The 24,633-nt window shown below is 42.2% G+C and overlaps 2 protein-coding genes across 5 annotated transcripts in view; one reads left to right on the top strand and one right to left on the bottom strand.

Moving 5' to 3' along the window:
* The window catches only part of LOC147033327 (tripartite motif-containing protein 14-like), an 87,320-nt gene that overhangs the window by 14,114 nt on the left and 48,573 nt on the right, over nt 1–24,633 (bottom strand). For all 3 annotated transcript variants that reach the window (XR_015055533.1, XR_015055535.1, XR_015055534.1), the window contains exon 13: nt 3,562–3,802. The gene's annotated coding sequence lies outside the window, so the exon portion shown is untranslated. The remainder of the gene's footprint in view (nt 1–3,561; nt 3,803–24,633) is intronic.
* Nucleotides 1–24,633, top strand: part of LOC147033328 (uncharacterized) — a 37,395-nt gene that overhangs the window by 5,804 nt on the left and 6,958 nt on the right. The window contains exons 2-4 of one of the 2 annotated variants that reach the window (XM_085871560.1): nt 5,398–5,451; nt 7,909–8,004; nt 19,270–19,357. In XM_085871560.1, coding sequence (XP_085727686.1) covers nt 5,398–5,451; nt 7,909–8,004; nt 19,270–19,357 — 238 coding nt within the window. Of the gene's footprint in view, nt 1–5,397; nt 5,527–7,908; nt 8,005–19,269; nt 19,358–24,633 lie in introns of both variants that reach the window. The other variant, XM_085871559.1, reaches the window with a different exon arrangement.

Below are 24,633 nucleotides of genomic sequence, written 5' to 3'. Positions count from 1 at the left end.
CAGCCTTCTCCCAATCATCAGCAAGGTTATGGAATCCATCATCGCTTCAGACATGGAATCCTTCCTCTTCTCCAATGGTTTGATTTCCGATCATCAATTTGGTTTCAGACAAGGTCACTCTACCCTGGATGTGCTGCTTCTGCTCTCCCAACAATGGATGGAGGTCCTCAATGACAGACATGAAATTCGAGCCGTATCCCTGGACATATCACGTGCTTTTGACATGGTCTGGCACCCTGCCCTGCTCACTAAACTCTCTTCCTATGGTATCCAAGGCCAATCTCCACTCATGGCTTGCAGACTTCCTCTCATGTCCCAGTCAACATGTGGCCCTAAATGGAGTTCTTTCATCCCCTCTTCCTGTGCAGGCTGGAGTTCCTCAAGGTAGCGTTCTGGGCCCTGTTCTTTTTCTGGTTTTCATCAATGATCTCTTCGACTCTCTGGAAAATCCTCTATATCTCTCTCCTGATGACTCCACCCTCTGCCATACCATCGGTTATCCCTCAGATCGGCAAGCAGCAGCTTCTTCGCTCTCTGCACATCTGGGTAAAATCACAAACTGGTCCAACACGTGGAACATGTCTTTCAATCCGGACAAATCTCACACTCTCACTATGTCTCTCCGAAAGGACCATTTAGAAAACCCCCCCATCCACTTTCTCAACAATCCTCTGGAAGAAGTCCTTTCTTTCAAGCTTCTGGGTCTCACTATCTGCCATGAACTTTCCTGGGAAAGTCACATTTCCAACCTCACCTCCAAAGTCAGTCGCCAACTGGGAATCGTGCAAAGTCCTTCCTCAGCCCACCTGAGCTCCTGACCACTTGCAAAGCTTTCGTCCGCAGCCTGATGGAGTACTGCTCTCCCCTCTGGGCTGGTGCTCCTGCCTCCCACCTTTCTCGGCTTCACGCTGTGGAAACCAAGGCATTTCGGATCATTGGCATCTCCCGCAATGAGGCTGAGTCTTTGGGCCTCTCACTCTCTCACTGCAGGCTGGTCGGTGGTCTTTCTGACTTTGTCTCCTCTCCAGCCTCGCCCCCCCACCCCCTGCTCTCTCTGCGATTTGTCCCCACCACATTTCCACAGGGCACTCAAGGTCCGCCAACAACCCCCTTCTGGTAAAACTACCAAAATCACTAATCACTGCTCACCTTCACTCTTTCATTCCTCTTTTTTCCCCACCTTTGGAATAAACTTCCTCACTCTATTCTTTCCCATTCTTCACTCCAGGCCTTCAAAACAGCTGTTCACCACCACCTCTTATCATCCCCCATCCAAATCCTCGATCTTTTCTACCCCCGATAATCCACCCAAGCCCACCTCCTTCAAATTCCCTGCTTTCCTTCCTGAAAGTCCCTGTAATGTCCATCTTGTATTCCCCATGTTCCCCACCCCATCCCTCTCCCTTCCACAGATCTCCTAATGTCTCTGTTCCCCACTGTTTTGTCCTTCCCACTCCCACCCCTCTTGTCTCATGCCCCCCTTGCTGTGCGTTGTGTGTTAGCTCTCATACGAGCCTCGACAAGGTATACAAAAATAAATAAATAAATGTGGGATTTCGAGGCGTGGAGGGAGCAATGGGATGATTACTCTGCCAGACGTCTCGATCGTCCACAAGCTCGTGAACAGTTAGCAACTCTCAGGAACTGCCTGACCCTGAGCATGAGATCAATGCCCTTGATATCCAGTTCACATCGGACACGCTTTCCGTCGAGAATGTACTCGGCAGCAACGAAACGCATCTATGAGGACAGCGGCACATCGTCCACGATCCGGTTGGCTTTCATGAGCGGCACTAGGGGGGATGGAGAGACCTTCGACTCGTTTTATTGTGCACTCAAGGAGATTGCTGCCATTTGTGATCTCTCATGCATGACTGTCCAACAAGTTTGTGATATGGATCATCACTGGCATAGCTCATTCGGATATGCATCGTAAGCTTACGGTTGAGAGAGATCTCACGCTACAACGTATTCTGGATGTTTGTCGCAGTGAGCAAGCCAGCAGGAAGGCTGATGATATGATGTCCAGACGTCAGTTCAGAGCTGTCATCTCTAAAAACTCTCGTCGACCATTTTGTCGTCGCATTCAGTCCTACTTCGAGACCACCAAATGTGGAAATTGTCGGGGCGTTGCCCACAGTAACTCAGAGTTCTGCACGGCTCTTGATAAGGAGTGCCATAAGTGCAGCACTATGGGTCACTTCACTCATGTTATGTCGAAAGTTGACAAACCTGCGTGGAAGACCGGACAACGCAATGACAAACAGCCTCCAGCTGTTTGGCAGATTGTCATGGACGCTGATGTGTTCCACACATTGCAGAGGAAGCGACATTCACCACGGGTTCGCGTAGAGCCATAGACATTGACGACTTTGAGGGTGATTCCATTGGGACCCTGGAGGTGTTCCCGGCCACTGGGGCTGAGACAACTATCATCGGTCCTGCACACCTGCAGCAACTTGGCAGGTGGCAACAATATACGGGTGGTCAACGCTGACGGTGCTCCATGAAGTGCATGTGCTCTCTTCACGTTTCCATCCGATGGGGTCCGAACGCCCTGTTTGGCATTCCAGTTGTTGAACGACTTGGAGTGATACAACTAGTTGTTAGACCACTCGAAGAATCGGGGGATGTGAAAATACAGCCTGTACGACATAACACAGTCAGCCAATCTTGTGATGTCTCGCACTCTACGTTACCAATGAGCTCCGACATGTGGAATCTCGATGATGAACCCACTCACCAACAACGATTGCTGGAGCGAAAGGCCAGCCTTCAGAAGGAATCGCTCATGAGCGATACACACCTTCAGCGTATATTCGAGGACGTATCGGCGGATTTGTCTTCCCAAGCAGGAAAACAGTATCTGGTTTACGTCGACCGACTCTCAGGGTGGCCATGCATCCATCTCTTGTTATGTGACCCCACATCACGTGACCTCGTCCGAGCTCTGCGGTCATTATTTGCAGACCTGGGTGTCCCAGTTCGTCCTCGAGCTGATGGCAACCCACAGTTTGCATCTTGTGAACTCTGGAAATTCATGCACCGTTGGGAGAGTTAACCATGACTTGTCCACACCACACTTTGCACGCTCAAACGGACATGCAGAAGCAGCAGCAGTCAAAGCCATAGACACTGGTTGCTAAGACTACGCATGGTGGTAACCTCGACGACGATATATTTTGCACACATGTACATGCTTGCTTGAATTGCCTAACACACCACGCACATCTACATGATCATCTGCTCAGATTATCTTCAGGCATCCAACGCCAACTTCTGTTCATGGTCGTCAATACACTTTCAAACCACAGGGGCATAGAGAGAGAGAGAGGGGGCTGCTTCAATGGCTTCAGCATCGTGTTGTAATAAAGCCACTAACACACACACACACACACACACACACACACACACACACACGTAAAGTATGTTATTATTATTTTTTTTCTGAAAATTGATGACAAAAAGGGGGATTTGATCAATCAGGCTAAGCAGCCGCACACAAGTGTTTATAAAGATTCGCAGGTTGCAAACACCTCGCCTCGAGTTAGGCACACTCACCTCTCATTTAGAATCCCGACGCAGCCACAAACTGTCATCACAGGCAGGTTCATTCATCCATGTGTGTGCCGTCCCAAGGATGGATGTTAAACTGGACGTTCCGTCTGTCAGTTCTCAGTGCTGGATGTTAAAGATCTCACGGAGTCCTTCACAAAGAGTCGGTGAGTTATCGCCGGTACCCTGAAAAAAAACTCCTGCCCTAACCGACAAGAGGGCATTCCATCAAGGTCACAGCCACGCCCTGTGCAGCACATCAGAGAAGAAAAAGAAGAAACTTAACACAGAGACTTTTTCTTTGTTTCATCCATCCAGTTATTACATTTGTCTCGTCCATCTCTCATTGTGTCTGCATTCAAATTAATCTCTTCAGTGATGTACGCAAGCTGAATTTTGTTTTTTGGGGAACTGTGGATGTAAGGTTGGTAGTGCCTGTGTGCTAAGTGTCTGCCTAAAATATGAAATTAAAATTTACACATTTCTATTGTCTCAACTAATTATTTAATTGTTACGTGAAACCAAGGCTCATGGTGGAGCTCGAACAGAAAGCACATGGAGGAGGACTCACATTGGTGTTCTTCAATGACATTAGATGCAAGGACATTAGTACACAGTGGACAAACATATTGTACATGGCATCCGAATCTGGGTTCTCCATACCATGAACCGAGGGGTTGAACCACTTTAGTCTCGTGACGGTGACAGTTAACATGGCTGGTTTATAATACCAACGAGAGTTTGGAGAACACGATACCCCACACAGTGTTCAGGTGTATCCAGAGGAGGGCCCTGCCGTTCACAGGGGTTACGTTCTTGAAAATCCCCGTGAACTGCAAATCCGCGATGTGCAAACTTAGGGGGTAATAGGGAAAATAAGCTCTGGTTGTATCATTGCTGGGAGCACAGCTGTACCACTGATGCAGTGCCCCCCTGTTTCTAGTAAGCTTGGTACTCATTTTGCCCACTTTAGAAGGATGAAAGGCTGAGTCAACACACCTGGTGTTAATTCAATGACACATAAGGGGCTCAAACTGAAGAACCTAAGATCTTAAACCCACCACCTTAACCGTTAAGCCACCACCAGGCTTATTTTCTTGTCTGAAGAACATCAAATAAAGTTTTTTTTTTTAAAGTTATTAAAGATCATTAAATTTAACTTGAATAATGATGATGTCAAATGATAAACTTGATCAAATAAGACGATGACGAGTTGATGATGGCGAATATAATGACGAGTTGATGGAGATGACGGTACCTACCCATAATGGAAGGAATCTTCTTTCACCCAAAACCCATGCCATGTCCTCTAATGCTCTATATCGATATATATATATATATATATATATATATATATATATATATATATATATATATATATATATATATATATATATATATATATATATTTTGTATCGTTCTTGGAAGTATTATGAAGGTGATTTGTTTTATACGGTGTTCAATTGTATAATTCAATTTAAATAAAGGTTAAAGAGGTTTAAAGGCATATTAGTAAATAAATTCCAGGTTTTACCACCATTTTCCCCAATGTCTATGACATCACCCGATCTAACACGTTACGTTACTTATTTATGCCCGTTGTTTGTGTCCATTATGACGTCCTTAAAAACAATAAGTTTCCTATTTGGAATGATTTTCAATTTTGATTGCCAGGCAGGCAGACAGATTAAAAAAAAATTAGTTGATTATGTTTTATCGTATATGTGTTCTGCAATGTCGTATTTACATTGACTTATTTACGTTCATCGAATGAGTGCAGTAGTGGACGTATCAATGAGACGTCATGGGAACATCATTGAGATTATTGTCCGTATTCCACAGGTGGTTGGGCATACAGCTGCTACCTTGGTCTTCACGAATGTACAGATGAAAAAGGTGCTAACGGGAGATCTTTTCCTCTTTTTCAAGAAGGAAAGCAATCAATATGTTCTGCACCTGTATGATACAAAGGTCAGAGACATGAGGTCATCAATATTGAATAACATAAAAATGGGACTGTTGGAAAGTTAATAATCTATTTTCTTGTTTGGAAAGCTAATGGTGAATTAAATTATAAACTAGAAGGGCACTCAGTTGAGCGCATACCTCTGCCACGTAATGCCTGATCCACGAGAACATATCGGGCCCAATACATTTTTGAAATATCATGCTATACAGTACTATATAGTTTTTGGCCCAATCTCTCAAATGATGAAGAATCAATTAAAAATTTTAATAATTATCGTATTCAGATCCAGATCCGGATCTTCACCAAAATTGAACCAATTTTTCCTTGTCACACACCCAACCTGTCCACCAAGTTTCGTCCGAATTTGTCTAACTTTTTGAGATACCGTGCCAGACATCATTTTTAGCCCTATTTCTCAATAGTGAAGAATCACTTAAAAATTCGAGTAGTCGGAGCCGGATCCGGATCTTCACTAAAATCGAATCAATTCTTCCTCGTCATACACCGAACCTGTCCACAAAATTTCATCCGGATTCGTCCAGAACTTTTTGAGATATCCTGTACACAGACAAACAGACAAAATAAACAAACAGAGAGACCGACAGACAGGGGTGAAAACATAACCTCCTTCCCCTTCGGTGGCGGAGGTAATTAGAGCAAGTATGACACTATATATGCACTCATCAGTCAAAAAACATGAAAACACCCTAAAAATGCATTGCAGATCTTTAAAAGTATGCAGTACTTCTGACAGTCAAATATTTTTTTGGTGACAGAATAACTCAAAACTGTCTGATCTTCCTTTTTTATGTGTAACCTTTTCATCTATTTTGTCTTACCTGAGATAATGGCCTTTAAAGATGAAAGGTGAAAATACGGAAATTTCGTTATTTTAGTTTCTTTGAGAACAAAACTTCTTAAAACACGAAGTTTTTTTTTTCATAAAAATTGCTGTAAACCATGTGGAGGGCTTTTTAGCGACTGTCATATGAGTAATCAATTTAAACTGGAGTATGTACGATGCATCTATGGCTCCAAATTTGAAGAAAAAAAAAACCAGGTTGGCTCATTTTTTTTGCCCCGGAGTGCAACTCTTCACAACAGCAGGAACTCTTTACAAAGACACAGAAGGAGTACACAAACAACAACCACAGTAGCAACATCGAACAACAGATAACAAACAACAAAACAACATTTTAAAAAAGAAAATCATTTTTCGCGCGTTTCACTGTATTTTGCATCCTCATTGAGATTCACAGATAGATCTGCAATCTGTTTGTGAAGTACAATATGCTGTCTTTTGATTAAACCCATCAGCTAAGGGATGGGTATGCACGCCCAGAGGTGGTAGATTTATTAATATCAAAGACTTCATTTCAATCATATTAGAATCTGCGATATACCGACACTTACACCATTTCCCACAGTGACATGGCAGTTCGTGGTTATATGGACTGCCTTCATATGCAGTTCCTCAATGCTCAAATGCAGATCGCATCGTCAAATTTTATTGATTCTCAGCTATTGATGGATGATGCTGGCATCAGCTAGGGCTGGCAGCTATTGATGGATGATGCGGACAGCAGCTCGGGCTGGCAACTATTGGTGGCATCTAGGGCTGGTAACTATTGATGACCTCTCGGGCTGGCATCAGCTCGGGCTGGCAACTATTGATGAATGATGCTGGCATCAGCTAGGGCTGGAAATTATTCATAGATGAAGCTGGCATCAGCGAGAGCTGGCAGCTATTGATGGCCTCTCGGGTTGGCAGGATAGCCCAAACAAACTTGGGAGTGATGCTTGGGAGCTGTGCAAAACAATTATGGATCATCATCATCACAGTCATCCTGATAGGATGGCCTTGTGGTATGCACAGTCCCCTCTGAGCTGTCTAGCCTGGGTTTGAATCCCGACTCAGCTTTAAAATGTCACCCTGGTGTTTCACATGCAGAGTGATTTAACAATGTGTGTGCCGCCCCTCGGATGGACGTTATTAAGCTGGAGGACGAGTCTGCCTGCACTGGTTGTTGGCGAGTTATCACCAACACCCTCAACAAATTCCAAAATTCCTCCTGTAAGTGACTGCTGAGAAGGCAACGGTAAATCTCTGAGCATCGCTCTTGCCAAGATACTGCATCGCTATCACCAATGCTCAGTATACAGAGTTCAGCGCATTGATGAAGATGACGATTGATCATCTCGAGTGACCATGAATATTTTAAGTAACCTGACTATGTTTCAGGATTGAAGTTTCGGTGTCATCAATGATAGATAAGGGGAGGATTTTATTCCAGATGTAGTCCAAAGTCTTTGTAGTTGTAATACAAATAACAATTTCTCAGATTATAATATTGAATTCAATTTTTTGTTTCCACTTCCATCAGTTCAAGATGCTCAAATGGTCCAGGAAGTTGACCAAGGAGAACACGCCACACATGACATACCCATGGTTTTACCAGTTTGAATTCACTGATGGAGAGGCAAGTTCCCCTGATTTTGAGTGGAAAAGGTCTTCTGAATTTGGATCACACTATCCCGACTAGTTAAATAATTCCACAGGATATCAGATATTCTGTCATGACTGTTCTGCCCAATTTAATTTCCTTTTACTAACCACATTGTTTTCATTGATGGGCTGGCAGGATGACCAAGAGGTAGGCATATCACCTCTGAGCTATCTAGCCTGGGTTTAAATCTCGACCCAGTTACAAACTGTCATCCTGGTGTCTCGCAGGCAGGGTGAGGCATCAACGTGTGTGTACCGTCCCTTGGATGGACGTTAAACTGGGTGTCCCGTCTACTGACATTCATTGGTGGACGTTGAAGGTCCCACGGTGCCCTTCCTGAAGAGTAGGTGAGCTATCACCGGCACCGTGAATAAATTCCTGACCTAACAAGGAGGTGCTGCATCAGCGGCACAGCTGTGCACCAGCTACGATACAAGAAGCAGCCACAGGCTGCATATTTGTTTCAGAATTCAAGTTGAGGTATCATCAATCATAAGGGGAGGTGGCCAGATGGGGTTGAGGGTAGTACCCAGTCATAATGTGATGAGGAGGGGAGAAGGTGGCCTGGGTTGCAATAATTGTTCATCATTGTTCAGTTTCATATGACATTTTTTGCCATTGTTTGCTTGTGACTCCCTCCCTCATTGGTTGGTTGTTCACGTAACGTATTACTTGTAATCAGTCTTATACAACACTGAAATGTTAACAAGAAAAAGATAACTTATTTCAATTTTTTTAAACTAACACCAAGCACGATGGCAGCAGCATGAAAAGTGCACAATGACTTCCAAAAGCAATGACATCACAAAAAGAACTTTGCAGGGAAAACTAGAGGGGGAACACTCGGGAGAGTGCAAAACCTCTGCCGCCAATACTGCTGGGTCACTCAAGTGAACCTTATATCTTATTCATTAAATATGATGTCAACAGTGCTGACAGAGTTATAGTTCTTTTCTCCAACTTTTCTTTTTTTTTGGGGGGGGGGGGAGTTGGAAATCACTTAAAACATGTAGAAATGCAAAAAAAGAAATCGAAATTTTGTTGAAAAAAAGTTGCAAAAATTTTTTTTTTCTCTAACAATTTTTTTTTGGGGGGGGGGGGTTGGAAATCACTTAAAACATGTAGAAATGCAAAAAAAGAATTTTTCTCAACTTTTTTGGGGGGGGTTGGAAATCACAAAACATGTAGAAATGCAAAAAAAAACATTTTTTTTTCTCTAACTTTTTTGGGGGGGGTTGGAAATCACTTAAAAACATGTAGAAATGCAAAAAAACAATTTTTTTCTCTAAATTTTTTTTTGGGGGGGACCAAGTCCAAAATGTAATGGCATGATCCTTGGGCCATACCTAACCCCCCCCCCCCACCAAGTTTCGTCGAAATCCGTCGAGGAGCTTTTCTGTAATACTGTTCACAAACAAACAAACAAACAAAAGGTCATACTGAGGTGAACAGAGCTACTATCCACCAGGAGCGACTCCTTGAGGAATATCTGCCTATGAGAAATTCCGATGAGAATCGTTCTACAGAGTAACCATGAAAAATATGCTTTTGCCTCATAACGTCACCAAATGACGTCATAATGTCTCAAGCTTGACAGATCTAGAAAGCACTCATCGAGGTGTTCAATTTGAGGTACTACACGATATGGTTCCTAAAACTTGAAAATTTGACCTTGGGGTCAAATATGTTTGACCTTACGTGCTAACCATGAAGGTCAAGGCCAATCGCCACCAAAAATTAATCAGCTGAGCGCCAGACCATGAACTATATTCCCATGAAGTTTTAAGACGATCCGATCAAAATTACTCAAAAAATAAGGGTTTCGTTGACTCCCCTGATTTGCGACAAAGTGACCTTGACCTTTGACCTTGACCTTCAAAATTTTATGCGCTGAAAGGGACCTCTATAGGCCTCTGATATGGGAAGTTACAAAAATTTCCAATGATAACTGTGCTCTGCAGAATTTTTTATACGTGATTACAGACAAACAAAAAAAAAACATACAAGCTGACTAACATATCTTGCAAAAACTTCGTTTTGGAAAGATAACAAACAGAAAGGGGTGAAAACAGTAACCTCCGATCTTCGATGGCGGAGGTTAATAAAGAGATTATGAAGTACTGTCAGACACCGACATTCGAGGTTCCACTATTCGTGAACCCCGTGTATTCGCGGTTCATAAAATGTGACTTGCTTCTACCTTCACAGCCATGTGCTTCACGTATTTGCGGGGGTTTTTTTCATTTTTTTCGCAGCTGTATTCGCGTTTGTTTCACGTTTTCGCAGTTTTTTTGCGGGCGTGGTTATATGGACTGCCTTCGTACAGGGGAAATGTAGTTCCTCAATGTTCAAATGCAGATCACATCGTCACATTTTATTGATTCTCAACTATTGATGGATGATGCTGGCATCAGCCAGGGCTGGCAACTATTGATGACCTTCAGGACTGGCATCAGCTAGGGGCTGGCAACTATTGATGGATGATGCTGACATCAGCAAGGGCTGGCAACTATTGATGGATGATGCTGACATCAGCTAGGGCTGGCAACTATTGATGACCTTCAGGACTGGCATCAGCTAGGGGCTGGCAACTATTGATGGATGATGCTGACATCAGCAAGGGCTGGCAACTATTGATGGATGATGCTGACATCAGCAAGGGCTGGAAACTATTGATGGATGATGCTGACATCAGCTAGGGCTGGCAACTATTGATGACCTTCAGGACTGGCATCAGCTAAGGGCTGGCAACTATTGATGGATAATGCTGACATCAGCAAGGGCTGGCAACTATTGATGGATGATGCTGACATCAGCTAGGGCTGGCAACTATTGATGACCTTCAGGACTGGCATCAGCTAGGGGCTGGCAACTATTGATGGATGATGCTGACATCAGCTAGAGCTCGTAACTATTGATGACCTCCAGCGTATTCACGTTTTTTGGGTTTTTTTGCAGTCATATTCACGCTTTTTCACGGGCGTAGTCACAGTTTTTTTTTCAAGTTTTTGTGGTTTTATTCATGGGCGTATTTGCGGGTTTTTCGCCGGCATAGTCGGTTTTTTCACGTTTTTGCGGGCATGTTCACGGTTTTTTTTTCGCAGGCGTAGTTGCAGTATTTTCACGTGTTTGCAGGCATGTTCACACTCGGTTTTTTTGCAGGTATATTTGCAGTTTTTTTTAGCCATATTCGCGTTTTTTTTTTCGCAGGCGTATTCACAGTTTTTCGCGCGTTTTTTTTTTGTGTGCTTTTTCACAGACGTATTCGCATTCGTGTTTTTTTCGCATTTTCGCGGGCCTTTCTTGGTTTTTTTTCGTGGGGTGCTTTATCACATTTTCACGGGCGTATTCATAGGTTTTTTGAGTTTTTTTTATCGTTCTCGTGGGCGTATTTGCGTTTTTTTCGGGGGTGTATTCAAGTTTTTTTTTGCGTTTTTGTGGATGCATTCATGGTTTTTTTGCGGTCATATTCGCGTTTTTTTTCACGGGTGCGTTCATAATTTTTTTTGTCAACTTTTCGCGGTTTTATTCACGGGCATATTAGAGGTCTTTTTATGGGCGTATGTGCATTTTTTTTTCACGTTTTTGCAGCCATATTCGCGCTTGTTTCACCTTTTCGCAGTTTTTTTGTTGGCGTATTCACGGGTTTTTTTTTTCACGTTTTTGCGGGCATGTTCACGGTTTTTTTTTCGCAGGCATATTCGCAGTTTTTCGTGTTTTTTTGTGTGCTTTTTCACAGACTTATTCGCATTTGTGTTTTTTTTCGCATATTCGCGGGCCTTTCTTGGTTTTTTTTTCGTGGTGTGCTTTATCACATTTTCACGGGCGTATTCATGGGTTTTTTGAGTTTTTTTGAGCGTTCTCGTGGGCGTATTTGCGTTTTTTTCGGGGGTGTATTCAAGTTGTTTTTTTTTTGCGTTTTTGCAGCCATATTCGCGCTTTTTTCATTTTTTCGCAGTTTTTTTGTGAGCGCATTCACGGGTTTTTTTCACGTTTTTGCAGCCATATTCGCACTCGTTTCACTTTTTCGGGCGTATTCATGGATTTTCTTTCCACGTTTCTGCAGCCATATTCATGCTTCTTTCACTTTTTCACAGTTTTTTTGCGGGCGTATTCACGGTTTTTTTCACGTTTTCGCAGCCGTATTCGCACTTGTTTCACTTTTTCGCAGTTTTTTTCGGGCGTATTCATGGATTTTTTTCCACGTTTCTGCAGCCATATTCATGCTTGTTTCACTTTTTCACAGTTTCTTTTGCGGGCGTATTCACGGTTTTTTTTCACGTTTTTGCAGCCATATTCGCGCTTGTTTCACTTTTTCGCAGTTTTTTGTGGGCGTACTCACAGGTTTTTTTTCACGTTTTTGCAGCCATATTCACGCTTGTTTCACTTTTTCGCAGTTTTTTGTGGGCGTATTCACGGGGTTTTTTTCCACGTTTTTGCAGCCGTATTCGCACTTGTTTCACTTTTTCGCAGTTTTTTGTGGGCGTACTCACGGGTTTTTTTTCACGTTTTTGCAGCCATATTCGCGCTTGTTTCACTTTTTCGCAGTTTTTTGTGGGCGTACTCACGGGTTTTTTTTCACGTTTTTGCAGCCATATTCGCACTTGTTTCACTTTTTCGCAGTTTTTTGTGGGCGTACTCACGGGTTTTTTTTCACGTTTTTGCAGCCATATTCGCGCTTGTTTCACTTTTTCGCAGTTTTTTGTGGGCGTACTCACGGGTTTTTTTTTCACGTTTTTGCAGCCATATTCGCGCTTGTTTCACTTTTTCGCAGTTTTTTGTGGGCGTATTCACGGGGTTTTTTTTCCACGTTTTTGCAGCCATATTCGCGCTTGTTTCACTTTTTCACAGTTTTTTTGTGGGCGTATTCACGGGTTTTTTTCCACGTTTTTGCAGCCATATTCGCGCTTGTTTCACCTTTTCGCAGTTTTTTTGTTGGCGTATTCACGGGTTTTTTTTCCACGTTTTTGCGGGCATGTTCACGGTTTTTTTTTTCGCAGGAATATTCGCAGTTTTTCGTGTTTTTTTTGTGTGCTTTTTCACAGACTTATTCGCATTTGTGTTTTTTTTTCGCATATTCGCGGGCCTTTCTTGTTTTTTTTTTCGTGGGGTGCTTTATCACATTTTCACGGGCGTATTCATAGGTTTTTTGAGTTTTATTGAGCGTTCTCTTGGGCGTATTTGCGTTTTTTTCGGGGGTGTATTCAAGGTTTTTTTTTGCGTTTTTGTGGATGCATTCATGGTTTTTTTGCGGTCATATTCGCGTTTTTTCACGGGTGCATTCATAATTTTTTTGTCAAGTTTTCGCGGTTTTATTCATGGGCATATTAGAGGTCTTTTTTATGGGCGTAGTGTGCGTTTTTTTTTCCACGTTTTTGCAGCCATATTCGCGCTTGTTTCATTTTTTCGCAGTTTTTTGTGGGCATATTCACGGGTTTTTTTTTCCACGTTTTTGCAGCCATATTCGCGCTTGTTTCATTTTTTGGCAGTTTTTTATGGGCATATTCACGGGGTTTTTTCCACATTTTTGCAGCCATATTCGCGCTTGTTTCACTTTTTCGCAGTTTTTTGTGGGCGTATTCACGGGGTTTTTTTTCACGTTTTTGCAGCCATATTCGCGCTTGTTTCACTTTTTCACAGTTTTTTGTGGGCGTACTCACCGGTTTTTTTTCACGTTTTTGCAGCCATATTCGCGCTTGTTTCACTTTTTCGCAGTTTTTTGTTTGCGTATTCACGGGTTTTTTTTTAACGTTTTTGCGGGCATGTTCACGGTTTTTTTTTCGCAGGCATATTCGCAGTTTTTCGTGTTTTTTGTGTGCTTTTTCACAGACTTATTCGCATTTGTGTTTTTTTTTCGCATATTCGCGGGCCTTTCTTGGTTTTTTTTTTTCGTGGGGTGCTTTATTACATTTTCACGGGCGTATTCATGGGTTTTTTGAGTTTTTTGAGCGTTCTCGTGGGCGTATTTGCGTTTTTTTCGGGGGTGTATTCAAGGTTTTTTTTTGCGTTTTTGTGGATGCATTCATGGTTTTTTTGCGGTCATATTCGCGTTTTTTCACGGGTGCGTTCATAATTTTTTTGTCAAGTTTTCGCGGTTTTATTCACGGGCATATTAGAGGTCTTTTTTATGGGCGTAGTGTGCGTTTTTTTTTTCCACGTTTTTGCAGCCATATTCGCGCTTGTTTCATTTTTTCGCAGTTTTTTATGGGCATATTCACGGGGTTTTTTCCACATTTTTGCAGCCATATTCGCGCTTGTTTCACTTTTTCGCAGTTTTTTGTGGGCGTATTCACGGGGTTTTTTTCACGTTTTTGCAGCCATATTCGCGCTTGTTTCACTTTTTCACAGTTTTTTGTGGGCGTACTCACCGGTTTTTTTTTCACATTTTTGCAGCCATATTCGCGCTTGTTTCACTTTTTCGCAGTTTTTTGTTTGCGTATTCACGGGTTTTTTTTTAACGTTTTTGCGGGCATGTTCACGGTTTTTTTTTCGCAGGCATATTCGCAGTTTTTCGTGTTTTTTTGTGTGCTTTTTCACAGACTTATTCGCATTTGTGTTTTTTTTCGCATATTCGCGGGCCTTTCTTGGTTTTTTTTTCGTGGGGTGCTTTAATACATTTTCACGGGCGTATTCATGGGTTTTTTGAGTTTTTTGAGCGTTCTCGTGGGCGTATTTGCGTTTTTTTCGGGGGTCTATGCAAGGTTTTTTTTTGCGTTTTTGTGGATGCATTCATGGCTTTTTTGCGGTCATATTCGCGTTTTTTCACGGGTGCGTTCATAATTTTTTTGTCAAGTTTTCGCGGTTTTATTCATGGGCATATTAGAGGTCTTTTTTATGGGCGTAGTGTGCGTTTTTTTTCCACGTTTTTGCAGCCATATTCGCGCTTGTTTCATTTTTTCGCAGTTTTTTGTGGGCATATTCACGGGTTTTTTTTCCACGTTTTTGCAGCCATATTCGCGCTTGTTTCATTTTTTCGCAGTTTTTTATGGGCATATTCACGGGGTTTTTTCCACATTTTTGCAGCCATATTCGCGCTTGTTTCACTTTTTCGCAGTTTTTTGTGGGCGTATTCACGGGGTTTTTTTCCACGTTTTTGCAGCCATATTCGCGCTTGTTTCACTTTTTCGCAGTTTTTTGTTTGCGTATTCACGGGTTTTTTTTAACGTTTTTGCGGGCATGTTCACGGTTTTTTTTTCGCAGGCATATTCGCAGTTTTTCGTGTTTTTTGTGTGCTTTTTCACAGACTTATTCGCATTTGTGTTTTTTTTTCGCATATTCGCGGGCCTTTCTTGGTTTTTTTTTTTCGTGGGGTGCTTTATTACATTTTCACGGGCGTATTCATGGGTTTTTTGAGTTTTTTGAGCGTTCTCGTGGGCGTATTTGCGTTTTTTTCGGGGGTGTATTCAAGGTTTTTTTTTTTCGTTTTTGTGGATGCATTCATGGTTTTTTTGCGGTCATATTCGCGTTTTTTCACGGGTGCGTTCATAATTTTTTTGTCAAGTTTTCGCGGTTTTATTCACGGGCATATTAGAGGTCTTTTTTATGGGCGTAGTGTGCGTTTTTTTTTTCCACGTTTTTGCAGCCATATTCGCGCTTGTTTCATTTTTTCGCAGTTTTTTATGGGCATATTCACGGGGTTTTTTCCACATTTTTGCAGCCATATTCGCGCTTGTTTCACTTTTTCGCAGTTTTTTGTGGGCGTATTCACGGGGTTTTTTTCACGTTTTTGCAGCCATATTCGCGCTTGTTTCACTTTTTCACAGTTTTTTGTGGGCGTACTCACCGGTTTTTTTTTCACGTTTTTGCAGCTATATTCGCGCTTGTTTCACTTTTTCGCAGTTTTTTATTTGCGTATTCACGGGTTTTTTTTAACGTTTTTGCGGGCATGTTCACGGTTTTTTTTTCGCAGGCATATTCGCAGTTTTTCGTGTTTTTTTGTGTGCTTTTTCACAGACTTATTCGCATTTGTGTTTTTTTTTCGCATATTCGCGGGCCTTTCTTGGTTTTTTTTTTCGTGGGGTGCTTTATTACATTTTCACGGGCGTATTCATGGGTTTTTTGAGTTTTTTGAGCGTTCTCGTGGGCGTATTTGCGTTTTTTTCGGGGGTGTATTCAAGGTTTTTTTTGGCGTTTTTGTGGATGCATTCATGGTTTTTTTGCGGTCATATTCGCGTTTTTTCACGGGTGCGTTCATAATTTTTTTGTCAAGTTTTCGCGGTTTTATTCACGGGCATATTAGAGGTCTTTTTTATGGGCGTAGTGTGCGTTTTTTTTCCACGTTTTTGCAGCCATATTCGCGCTTGTTTCATTTTTTCGCAGTTTTTTGTGGGCATATTCACGGGTTTTTTTTCCACGTTTTTGCAGCCATATTCGCGCTTGTTTCATTTTTTCGCAGTTTTTTATGGGCATATTCACGGGGTTTTTTCCACATTTTTGCAGCCATATTCGCGCTTGTTTCACTTTTTCGCAGTTTTTTGTGGGCGTATTCACGGGGTTTTTTTCACGTTTTTGCAGCCATATTCGCGCTTGTTTCACTTTTTCACAGTTTTTTGTGGGCGTACTCACCGGTTTTTTTTCACGTTTTTGCAGCCATATTCGCGCTTGTTTCACTTTTTCGCAGTTTTTTGTTTGCGTATTCACGGGTTTTTTTTTTAACGTTTTTGCGGGCATGTTCACGGTTTTTTTTTCGCAGGCATATTCGCAGTTTTTCGTGTTTTTTTGTGTGCTTTTTCACAGACTTATTCGCATTTGTGTTTTTTTTTTTCGCATATTCGCGGGCCTTTCTTGGTTTTTTTTTCGTGGGGTGCTTTATTACATTTTCACGGGCGTATTCATGGGTTTTTTGAGTTTTTTGAGCGTTCTCGTGGGCGTATTTGCGTTTTTTTCGGGGGTGTATTCAAGGTTTTTTTTTGCGTTTTTGTGGATGCATTCATGGTTTTTTTGCGGTCATATTCGCGTTTTTTCACGGGTGTGTTCATAATTTTTTGTCAAGTTTTCGCGGTTTTATTCACGGGCATATTAGAGGTCTTTTTTATGGGCGTAGTGTGCGTTTTTTTTTCCACGTTTTTGCAGCCATATTCGCGCTTGTTTCATTTTTTCGCAGTTTTTTGTGGGCATATTCACGGGTTTTTTTTCCACGTTTTTGCAGCCATATTCGCGCTTGTTTCATTTTTTCGCAGTTTTTTATGGGCATATTCACGGGGTTTTTTCCACATTTTTGCAGCCATATTCGCGCTTGTTTCACTTTTTCGCAGTTTTTTGTGGGCGTATTCACGGGGTTTTTTCACGTTTTTGCAGCCATATTCGCGCTTGTTTCACTTTTTCACAGTTTTTTGTGGGCGTACTCACCGGTTTTTTTTCACGTTTTTGCAGCCATATTCGCGCTTGTTTCACTTTTTCGCAGTTTTTTGTTTGCGTATTCACGGGTTTTTTTTTAACGTTTTTGCGGGCATGTTCACGGTTTTTTTTTCGCAGGCATATTCGCAGTTTTTCGTGTTTTTTGTGTGCTTTTTCACAGACTTATTCGCATTTGTGTTTTTTTTTCGCATATTCGCGGGCCTTTCTTGTTTTTTTTTTCGTGGGGTGCTTTATTACATTTTCACGGGCGTATTCATGGGTTTTTTGAGTTTTTTGAGCGTTCTCGTGGGCGTATTTGCGTTTTTTTCGGGGGTGTATTCAAGTTTTTTTTTTGCGTTTTTGCAGCCATATTCACGCTTTTTTCATTTTTTCGCAGTTTTTTTGTGGGCGCATTCACGGGTTTTTTTCACGTTTTTGCAGCCATATTCACACTCGTTTCACTTTTTCGGGAGTATTCATGGATTTTTTTTCCACGTTTCTGCCGCCATATTCATGCTTCTTTCACTTTTTCACAGTTTTTTTGCGGGCGTATTCACGGTTTTTTTCACGTTTTCGCAGCCGTATTCGCACTTGTTTCACTTTTTCGCAGTTTTTTTCGGGTGTATTCATGGATTTTTTTTCCACATTTCTGCAGCCATATTCGTGCTTGTTTCACTTTTTCACAGTTTCTTTTGCGGGCGGATTCACGGTTTTTTTCACGTTTTTGCAGCCGTATTCGCACTTGTTTCACTTTTTCGCAGTTTTTTTTTTGCAGGTGTATTCATGGTTTTTTTTCACGTTTTTGCATTTTTCTTGCGGGCTTATTCGCGATTTTGAGGGGTTTTAAAAAAAACGTTTTGTGGGCGTTTTCAGGGTTAATTCACGTATTTGCAGTTTTTTGCGGTCATATTCACGCTTTTTTCATGGGCGTATTCACAGTTTTATTCACCAGCGTATTAGCATTTTTTTCATGGGTGTAATTATGGGTTTTTTCATGGATATAGTCGCAGTTTTTTTTTGCAGGCGTATCCGTGTTTTTTTTTCACGGGTGTATTTTGGGGGGGGGGGGTCGCGTTTTTGCAGGTGTATTCATGGTTGTATTTGCGGGGTTTTTTTGGGGGGGGTGGTCGGTTCGTGCTTGCATTCGCGGGTTTTCCCCCCATATTCATGCGTTTTTTTCATGTTTTCGTTGCCGTATTTGTGGTTTTTTTCGTGTTTTCACGGGCATATTCGTGGACCCACACATGCATGTGCGCATGCTCATGTGCACGCTTACATGCACATGCACGCCCACATGCATGCACACACACATGCTCACCCACACACATGTGCATGCCACATGTCCACACTCCCACCCGGAATACCTGTTCAGACACATTATAGGAACTACTTCACAACAGCCAGAATTGAACAAACAGACTCAGTCATTGAAGTGCCCCATGTTACTCCCATTGGCAGAGAGGAGTGCGCATTCCTTTAATTTTGTTAATAATGTTCTTCTAGCACCCACACACTTAATCTATAATAATACCTTGTTCGCCAGATTTATTTGTCAATCCTCCAAGATAGTGTAATTTGACGATATACCAATGCAATACATAATGATGATTGTGTTGAATAACCAACAATATAATTTTCACCGATTATGAATGATCATAATTTGTGCATCAGGCAGAAAGGACAGGAGCAGTGTACCAGTCTATTATACGGCTAACACAAATGGCTTTCACCTCCATAGCATCTACAAGCAATATATTGCTTTTGTACTCTATGTCCAGTGTCCCCGTTTCAGCACGAGTGTCCCTCGTTAGCTGTAACCTGTATGCTACTCTCCATAACTCTTTATTTACACTCAATTTAAATGCTAAAGATAGTGAACAAGCCGAAATCTTCTTCTTCCAGAAACCCTTTGAAGAAGCTCTTGATTTCGGCCTTGGCGAACGTCCAGCAGATTTCAATGAGGTTCTTCATAACACCATTCTGAAGTTGAGTAAGTGAAATAATGAAATTCTCCTTTCATTTCACTTTTATCTTTTCCCGTGTACAGGATTTCATTTTTCAGTGCTGGCAGATAGATCCTCCGGCTTAACGTCCTTCCAATGGATGGCACACACGTTGATCCATCACTCTGTATGTAAAACACCAGGATGATCCTTTATAGCTGGGTCAAGATCTGAGCCGAGGTGAGACAGCTCGAAGGCAGGTGTGCTACTCTTGCACCATACTATTGGACAGTTCATAAATGAACACTATTTTTGAAATCTGAACCTTTCCGAGAAACAGGAGCCAGATGGGAACATCTAACCCACTTGAGTTATCATAAAATCTGAGATGTATACTGTATATCACGGGCATTTGAGGCCTATGTAGTTATGTTACACTGATAGTGTTGCTACAACATGCTAGACAGCACTGTATATTATTGTTAACTATTCTGTCACCCTTTGTGAGATCCACTGGCCTTCCCAAAAGGATGGATTGATAAACAAGGAGAACAGCACTCAGTAGAGCACGCACCTTCACCCGACTGAACAATTTACGTTTTGTTTCCCACTGATAGGCCGGATCTGGATTTGGCCATGAACCAAAATCAATTCAGCTTGTTCTTGTCACCTACCCAAATCATGCACCAAATTTCATCCGAATACATCCATAACTTTTTGAGATATCATGCTACATAACGTTTTTGGTCCAATCTCTCAATGGTTAAGAATCACTTTAAAAGTCTAGTATCCAGATCCATATCTTCACCAAAAAGTTTCATAGAAATCGTATGTGTAGTTTCAGAGAAGAAGTAGCAAGTATTTGTGGATGGACGGACAGACGGACTGATGGACAGACTCCCCAGTACTACACCATTCCATAAGCTCCCCGGTACTACATTCCAGGTGAGTTTAAAAATGAGAAAATTAATTAATTATTTCTATTTTGCACCCGCCGAGCTTGGTACTGAAATAGTTTACCAATGGAGGGCCTTTTGATTGTGACTGGTGAACCTCAAGTGTTATTCCAGAAGGCCCTTAGACAGAAGGTCTAACAGAGTCTATTGGTTCTTTGTGGACTAAAGGTTCTAATGGGGTCTATAGGATCTATAGGGTCTATAGGGCCTACACAGTGAATCCTCAACGATGGTTCACCGTCCACCCGTGTTTTTCAGTTTTATATGCAGTACATACATAGATATCAAAAGAATTTTTTTTTTTGTATACATTGTCGAAGCTCGTATGAGAGCTAACACACAATGGACAGCAAGGTGGGGGGGGGGGCATGAGACAAGATAGGCAGGAGAGGGGAGGACAAAACAGTGGGGGAACAGAGACATGAGGAGATCTGTGGAAGGGAGAGGGATGGGGCAGGGAACACGGGGATGGACATTACAGGGACTTTCAGAAAAGAAAGCAGGGAATTTGAAGGAGGTGGGTTTGGGGTGGATTAACTGGGGTAGAAAAGATCGAGGTTTTGGATGGGGGAAGATAAGAGGTGGTGGTGAACAACTGTTTTGAAGGCCTGGAGGGAAGAATGGGATTGAACAGAGTGTGGGAGTTTATTCCAAAGGTGGGGAAAAAGAGGAATGAAAGAGTGAAGGTGAGCAGCGATTCGTTATTTTGGTAGTTTTAACAGAAGGAGGTTGTTGGCAGACCTTGAGCACCCTGAAGAAATATGGTTGGGACATATCGCAGACAAAGCAGGGGGGAGCCAGACCAGAGAGGAGACGGAAGAAGACAGAAAGACCACCGGACCTGCCTGCGGTGAGAGAGTGAGAGGCCCAAAGACTCACCCTCATCGCGGGAGATGCCAATGATCCGAAATGCCTTGGTTTCCACAGCGTGAAGCCAAGAAAGGTGAGAGGCAGGGGCACCAGCCCAGAGGGGAGAGCAGTACTCCATCAATTGGATGAACATTGATGATTTATGTGACTGAGCTGAGATTTTGACCTATTGACCTCAAAAACTTCCAGCTTGTCACTACCTCTAACAGGTGATGAAGTTTCATGAAGATCAGAGTAAAAATGTGACCTGTAGGTGATTGTTATTCTGTCTTTCTGTTTGTTTATCTGTCAGACATCCAGTTTTCAGCTCTGACATTCAATGCAATTTTATACATTAATAAGCTACACTATATTCCATATGCATCTGTGTTTTCTCATCAAATTATTCTTCCTCGCTAAGCAAAATCCAAGTTCTTAAATGGGAAAAACATTGAGGTATGCATGCCATAGAGTGGTAACTACCCATCCTCCTCCTGACCACCCACCCCACCAATGTTGTATAACCGATTCATGAAGATACTGCCACGTTTGCATACGTATTTTGTGTATAACTGTCCGTGGGCCGAATGCAATGTAGAGAGAGTAGCTTCAGGTAGGGTCACAAAGTCCCATGAATCTGGATCCTCCTTTTCCCCAGCCACGGTCATTATTTATGTCTCATTCACCATGGTTCCGCATCATCCTGGGGGCAATCTCACCAACCCAGGGGATGTGGAGCCCCATGAGACGCGGAGGAACGTTTGGCTGGGCGAGGCGCAACTCACCCAAACCTATAAGAGATGGGGCATGGGAGGATTTTTGTGAAGGATAGAGGAGGACCTGAGGGGTCCCAGTTCGAAACGGCCCAGTTCACAGGTTGTTTCCCTTTTATTTTGCATTCCGACCCTTTGCTTTTTACGCATCTGTGGCCATAGCTGGGGGTGGGTTTTCTATAATCAAGTGTGTGCGTGCGTGTGTGTGTGCGTGTGCGTGCATGTGCGTGCCAGACAGATTTGCACCTTGTGTCATTTGTGTTGCTTGTATTTATTTTTTGCAAAAACTGCATCCTGATTTATCGTTATCAATCACAGCCATCGTTAAATTGCTTCAAGTGGCGTGATGTTACCATCCCGTTCCTTCATCGATGGTCTCAAGGCGTGAAGACTGTCTTCCCATCAAAATTTTTTAATTGGGTGAATCAGATTGCTCGGTGATTGGGGCAAATACGTCAGGCGCGATCTTTGTCTACCCACGACCCAGTCACGCTGCAATATTCCAGTTTGGTGGCAATGATGCACGGACAATCTTTACGATAGCCAAGCCAACCAACATGGTGGTACACAAACTTGAACTACAAGCTAATTGTCACATCATAATATCCAGGTAGAATAGGTGCTCTAATTAGAATGTAAATAAAGAAGCTTATTGCCTCTGCCATGAAGGTGAAGGAGGTTATGTTTTCACCTTTGTCTGTTTGTTTGTTTGTTTGTTACGTGCAAAATCGAAGATTTTTTAAGTATATTTATATTGGTCAGTCGATTTTGTTGTTGTGTCGCCGAAATAGGTGACCCTTATTGTCAGTAATTCTGTCTGTTTGTTCGTTTGTCATCAGCATAATTGGTAGTAAACGTGGGCCGATTTTGACCAAACTCGGGTGGTAGGTACATCTTATGACCTAGTGCTTTGGAAATTGTGATGGTTGCTAGGGACGCTTTGGTGCCCTAGCAACAGCCGAAAAACCTTCAAAATCGGTACCGTACACGTGAAATCAATTCCGAAAGCCAATATCCCACGTAGGGTTATGAAATTTGGCATGCATCATCTACAGGTGATGCTCTCCCAAATATATTCCGTTTTTTTTGATATATGGAATAGTTTACTCATAGCGCCCCTTACAATTAGGGTATGCCCGAAAATTGGCGAAAATTGAAGGCCCCCCAACGACCAGGTGAGTGCATCGATCAGAATGAAACTTTGCAGGTTCATAGCACGCAATGAGTGCTACAACTTTGCCTCAGGACATATTGACCGATATTGCTTAGGTCAGGGGTCAAAGGTCAATTAGTGCAAACATCGATAATATGCGAGAGCTGGAGGTGCCTTAGCGCCAAATGCTACTCCTCCGAGGATTATGGTCAGATGGTCATGAAAATTCACACTAATCATCTGGAATGCATTGTGCACAAACGATCGAGCCGGATTTTCGATTTATATCTTTGTTCACCCACAGCACCCCCTCGAACTTTGGGGATTTCCGATATCAGTACTTAGTTTCGTACTTTTCGTTTCGGTACTTTTCATTCAAATTGATACCGAGTAGTTATCAGTAGATGGAACTCGATGAGATTTGGTATGCATAATCTTAAGGAGATTCTCTATCCCCTATTTGGCATCCATTTGTTCTATATCTTATAGTTTCCAAATGGCAACCCCCTCAACTTGGGTGGCCGAGGGCCATTGAGCATTCCCGCTGAAAATTTAAAGTACACTAGCTCCAAGACGGTTGAACCGAATCGAATGAATCTTTACGTGTTTATAGACCATAATGAGTAGTACAACTTTGCTCATTTGCATAATGACCTATCTCGAGTAGGTCAGGGGTCAAAGGTCAATAAGTGCATTTTTCGGTCAAAATTACCATTCAAATCCCCCTTGCTCCTACACGGGTTAACCGATACGAATGAAAGTTCATAGGTACATAGTACTCAATGGGTACTACAACTTTGCTTCAGGACATATTGACCTATCTCGGCTAAGTCAGGGGTCAAAGGTCAATGAGTGCATTGTTCGGGCAAAATGACCATTCAAAGCCCCCTTGCTCATACACGGGTTAACCGATTCGATTGTAATTTTGTAAGTACTTAGTACTCGATTAACTCAGATCAGGAGTCAAAGGTCATCAGATGCTCGGTGACCCATGGCTGCCTACCGGCTTGTTCTGTCTCTTTGTCTGTCTGTCGATCGCCTACAGGTCACAATTCTAAACCGATTGTCATGAAACTTTAACCAAGGTGTCGAGGTAGTCTCAACTGAGAAGCCTTTTGATTTTGAGGTCAAAGGTAATCTTGAGGTTAAATTTCTAAAATCGTCATTTTTACATCCGATTGACTTGAAATTTGAACAAGATCTGCACATTGGGTCACTGAATTGGGAAACCAACTGTTTGTGAGATCACAAGGTCAAAGGTCAAACTTCTAAAATCATCAATAACAATGTGAAAAATAATCAATTTTCATCCGATTGACCTGAGCTTTGATGAAGATTGTCAATTTTAATCTTAATGAAATGGACAATTTGATGTATCCATGGCAACCTTTGGAGAGGGGGGTGGATTTTGCAAGTATTATGTTCTGCACGACGTCTTTTTCTTGGTTTTAATGTTTATCACTTAAATGTCACAATTTTAAACCGATTTTCACAAAACTTCACCATATGGTAGAGTTCATCATAAGCAATAAGCCGATTGTTTTTGAGGTCAACATCGGGCAAAACAAGCCGATTAGCTCTTATACGAGCCT

Source organism: Eptatretus burgeri, chromosome 2 (assembly GCF_056783735.1).
Source record: "Eptatretus burgeri isolate ZD-2024b chromosome 2, Ebu_testis_v1, whole genome shotgun sequence".
NCBI classification, from domain to species: domain Eukaryota; kingdom Metazoa; phylum Chordata; class Myxini; order Myxiniformes; family Myxinidae; genus Eptatretus; species Eptatretus burgeri.
Note: the sequence above shows the minus strand (reverse complement) of the source record. Positions and strands in the feature narration are given on the sequence as shown.